At 40.6% G+C, this 4,896-nt stretch overlaps 1 protein-coding gene across 1 annotated transcript in view; it reads right to left on the reverse strand.

Moving 5' to 3' along the window:
• Positions 1-4,896, reverse strand: part of LOC123958950 (chromodomain Y-like protein 2) — a 54,575-nt gene that overhangs the window by 32,553 nt on the left and 17,126 nt on the right. Inside the window, exon 2 of the mRNA XM_046032741.1 lies at positions 2,673-3,279. Within this exon, the coding sequence (XP_045888697.1) occupies positions 2,673-3,279 (607 nt within the window). The remainder of the gene's footprint in view (positions 1-2,672; positions 3,280-4,896) is intronic.

Here is a 4,896-nt window from a genome sequence, read left to right on the forward strand (position 1 = left end):
GTTGCATTTTCTACCCTATTTATTTTCACCCATGGTATTTATTTCTGCCTGTCCTTTTTACATTTCTGTATGCATTTCTGCCTCATTATGCAAATGAGGAGGGGCTGTGTCTCAAGGGGTGAACTTCTCTCCTATTGGTGGACCAGTCAGACAGGAGAGCTCTCTGCCTGCACACATCAACGAGCTGCTCCTCACACAGTCAGATGGCTTCCTTCAGTGCGCTGAGGTGTTTAGCAGCTCTGTTTGAAGACAATACTACCAGCCATGTCTTCCTTCTCTGAGGCACAAGCTTGCTCTGTTTAGGACTGTAACCTGCACTTTATCGGAGGTGCTGAAGTTAATATTTGTGTGAGTTTGTGTAAAGATTTCTGGCTGATCAGAAGTGTTTTTGGTTATTTTCGGTTTCCACCTCCTTGTCTCATCCAGTTCTCTGTCTGTCAGTCGATCCACAGGGGATGCTACAATATCAGTAGAGCAATAACATAATGCTCAACAGAGTATTGGGCAAGTAGACTTTAAATATTATGAATTCTCATTAAATTATGACGTTATTCTCTAAATATTACAATATATTTCTTTCTCAACATGTCAGAGAACACAGATATGTGGAATATATTTTGAATGTGCTAAAAGTTTTGAACTTGAACAGAAAAGCTGCTATTAAACCTAAGCTATTAAATTCCAGGAGTTTATAAATTAATTAAAATGATATCATTTATCATTGAGGTAAATGGTGCCACAATCACATTTAAAGATGTTCCTTCACCAAACAAAAGACACAAAAGAGGAGGGACATATTTGAAAGCAAAACAGAATGCCTGAGAGCCTTACTGCATTATATATCTGTAATCTGCCACCTGAATTTTGTGTTTTCCTTTACATCAATAAAAACATTTCTACCATAAATAGATGCAGAAAAGGCAGAAACTTGTGCAAATAAAATTATGTGTCTATGTATGTAAATTGTCAATACCGAATTATATGAAATATATATATATATATATATATATATATATATATATATACATACATACATACATACATACATACATACACACACACACACACACACACACACACACACACATATATATATATTTCATATAATTCGGTATTGACAATTTCTTAAAAATAGTGCTAAAAAAGTCCTTTTTTGTAAATGGTGTAAACAATGTTTTCAATGCTTGTTCAATGAACCATAAACAATCAATGAACATGCACCTGTGAAATGGTTGTTAAGACACTAACAGCGTACAGACAGTAGGAAATTAAGATAACAGTTATAAAAACTTTGAACACTAAAGAGACCTCTCTACTGACTCTGAAAAACACCAAAAGAAAGATGCGCAGGTTCTTTGCTCATCTGCGTGAACGCGCCTTAAGCATGCTGCAAGGAGGCTTTTGGACAGCGAATGTTGCCAGAGCAATAAATTGCAATGTCTGTACTGTGAAAAGCCTAAGAAAGCACAACAGGGAGACAGGGAGGAGAGCCGATTGTCCTTGCAGTGGCAGACCACATGTGACAACACCTGCATAGAACCACAGGGCCACACCAGAGAGTGTTACTTTTGATTCTGACCCCTGCTTTCTTCAGGGACACATTTTTCCATTTCTGTTAATCACGTGTCTTTGAAACTTAATGTCTTAGTTTTTGATTCTTTTTATTTTCATACAAATACTAACACATTAAGTTTGCTGAAAATAAAAGCAGTTGTAAGTGAGAGGATATTTTTTTTGCTGAGCATACTCACCACATTCTGAAAATAATCATACTTTGTGGCCTGTTGTTGGAAATGAAAACTATTTTCCCCTTGTTACAAGGCTAATAAATAAGCAGGGCATACATTTTGCACAGAGCTACAGATGTAACCTATTATACAGTTTCGCCAGATTTGGCATTGACTGAATGAGTGAGCACCAGCCGCTGACGGTCCCACTTTATGATAGAGTTACGATTATGTGTACAATGTTGCATCCAATTTCGTTATACATGTACAATGACAATAAAGATTCTATTCTAACTTATCTTATTATCATAGTCATTCATTTAATTAATCATCATTCATCAGTGTCATGATGGCATGGCACACGGACAGCCTCCCTGAGAGTCCCTGTTGCCCCATATGCTATTCCCTGCTTACTGCTTCAACTACCCTCTCCTCCTGATCTCTCTGTTCCTCGGCTTCCCTGTCACACGCCTGCTCCTCACATGGCCAGAGATCTCTCCTCCTTCCACCTGTTGCTGCTTAATAGTTACTGTTGTCATCGTAGATGTTTGGCTCTGAGCCAGGGCCACTGCATCTCACACGAGACGCATAGTCTCGGACAGAAGGACAGAAGGGGAGGGGCCGGCCCAGTAAGAGATGTGATTGGGCCAGCCTAGAGTCATTACAGAAAATGAACCAATGTGCCACGGCCAAAATAAAATAAAAACAAAAACAAATAAATTTTGCTATTCGACCGGCCTTCAAGGTGCTTTGTAAAAAATGCTCGTTATGCCAGATTACCAGTCCAGCGCTGTGCATAGCTGACATTACTGAGTCAGTTTGCTGACTTTATGACTCTGCTGTACTTGGAGATAGTGTTCTTTAACTATCACATTACAATATTAATATCTGCCTAAAATTACAGTAGCAGCTGAGCTCTATTTTTCATTTAATTCAATATCTTACCTAGCTCAGTAGTGAACTGCTGTCCAGTTGTATCCATGTTTCCTACTTCTCCATCCACTCTGTCCAAGGGCAGTCTGTGCGCCCTTGCTGCTGTCTTGTACATGAGAGGCTCCATCTCTCCATTCTGGAGTCCATTATGAGGAACCCTCGCTGGTGGAACAAAGTGAGGCCCCCCCAGTGAAGGAGCCTTGTATGTAATGGCTTTGCTCATTCTGTCCCCTAAAGCATGTTTCCCAGGTCCCACAACCACCTTCCTCTGCTTCTGAGTGGGTCCTGACCCTCCACTTCCAATGCCCAGAACATCCCCTACTCTAACCCCAACAGCGGAGCCACAAGTCCTTTTCTTCTTTCGGGTCTCAGACCTAGCTCTGGAGCTTTCTGTAGCACATGGGTGGCTGGCGATGAGGGGCTCTTGACGATTCTTTGGAAGTCTGGGCCGTTTGTGTGAGTGCAGTCTCAAGCTGTTGAACTGGTCAATGAATTCCTCGCAGTGCAGTAGGTGGTGCTCTGGCTCCCATGTGTCTTCCTTACTTCCATAGCCTTTCCACCTTATCAAGTACTCCCACTTGCCCTTCTTGTTCCGCCTCTTGTCCACGATCCGCTCCACCTGAAGGTAGCACGCGCACGCGCACACACACACACACACACACACACACACGGGAACAGGCAAATTAAGAAAAAATGTTTTTAATATACAGATGTACTATTTTTCTTCTCCCAAAACACTACTGTGTTTAAGAAAGGAAGACAAATAAACAGTATGAAGTACTGATCAGCACAAAAGTTCACAGTGCAATAGACAATGAGAACAGTACAACATCAGCCTCTCCTGCACATGGCAGAGGTTTTATGAATGTCTGCCACAGTGTGTGTGGCAGACAAGGAGCATCACAACGCAACGCAAAAACGCAATGAAGAAAAAATTTGTTCAACAGGCCATTTAAGTGACACACACTGAGCGTTTTTTGTTTCCTTTTACATGGCATTTGACTTTGTACTATTATGTCCACTAAACTGCATCATATACAGAATTTCCCCTTATTTAATTATACTATAACTTACTGTAATGGCACCATCAGGCCAAAGTGTCTTATTTGTACAATTTGGAAATACTCTAGTACAGTAGTCGGCAACAGGCGGCCCGCGGGCCAGATCTGGCCCACCAGCAATATCTGGCTCGCAGCCAGATTGCTTTGATAGCAGAAAAATAAATAAATTGATAGCGGCTGGTGCTGAAAAAGATCTGTCATGACAGCTACAGTTACTCACATAATCACTTCCTCTTAAGTGATTGTGTCTCTAAAATAAAAGCGCGAGAAGAAATGCTTTATGTCCTCTGAAATAGCTGTCAGTAAACGTGTGATTGGATTCCCCTGAATTTCCTCAGGGAAATGAAAATAAACGTCCATAGGATATGAATGCGGATCAAACGCCAGGATGCGCACACATACTGCAGCACATGCTTTACTGTAAGCATGTGCAAAAGTGTCCTTAATCAGTTTGTTTAACAAGTTAGAAAAAAATAACCGCAGTATGTTGGGATCATACAACCCTCCCAACGGGAGTCCCGCACACTACCGTCTGAGCTAAACGTGCACACGAGTGTCCAAGTATTTGAAATAATTTGACCATCTTCTGGCCCGCCATGTAACAGCTTGAAAAATATTTGGCCTGATGGCAGACTTATTTGCCAAGCCGACCCCTGCTCTAGTAAAACTTAATGGTCAGATTTCCATGAAAGTAATACATTTGACACTCCCTGGCAATGTATTAAAAGTATAATATATTAAACATGTGTGTGTATTATATACAGTGGGTACAGAAAGTATTCAGACCCCTTTAAATTTTTCACTCTTTGTTTCATTGCAGCCATTTTCCAAAAATCAAAAAAGTTCATTTTATTTCTCAGTAATGTACACTCAGCACCCCATCTTGACAGAAAAAAACAGAAATGTAGAAATTTTTGCAAATTTATCAAAAAAGAAAAACTGAAATATCACATGGTCATAAGTATTCAGACCCTTTGCTCAGTATTTAGTAGAAGCACCCTTTTGATCTAATACAGCCATGAGTCATTTTGGGAAAGATGCAACAAGTTTTTCACATCTGGATTTGGGTATCCTCTGCCATTCCTCCTTGCAGATCCTCTCCAGTTCTGTCAGGTTGGATGGTAAACGTTGGTGGACAGCCATTTTCAGGTCTCTCCAGAGATGCTCAATTGGGT

Source organism: Micropterus dolomieu, linkage group LG20, assembly GCF_021292245.1.
Source record: "Micropterus dolomieu isolate WLL.071019.BEF.003 ecotype Adirondacks linkage group LG20, ASM2129224v1, whole genome shotgun sequence".
Lineage (NCBI taxonomy): Eukaryota > Metazoa > Chordata > Actinopteri > Centrarchiformes > Centrarchidae > Micropterus > Micropterus dolomieu.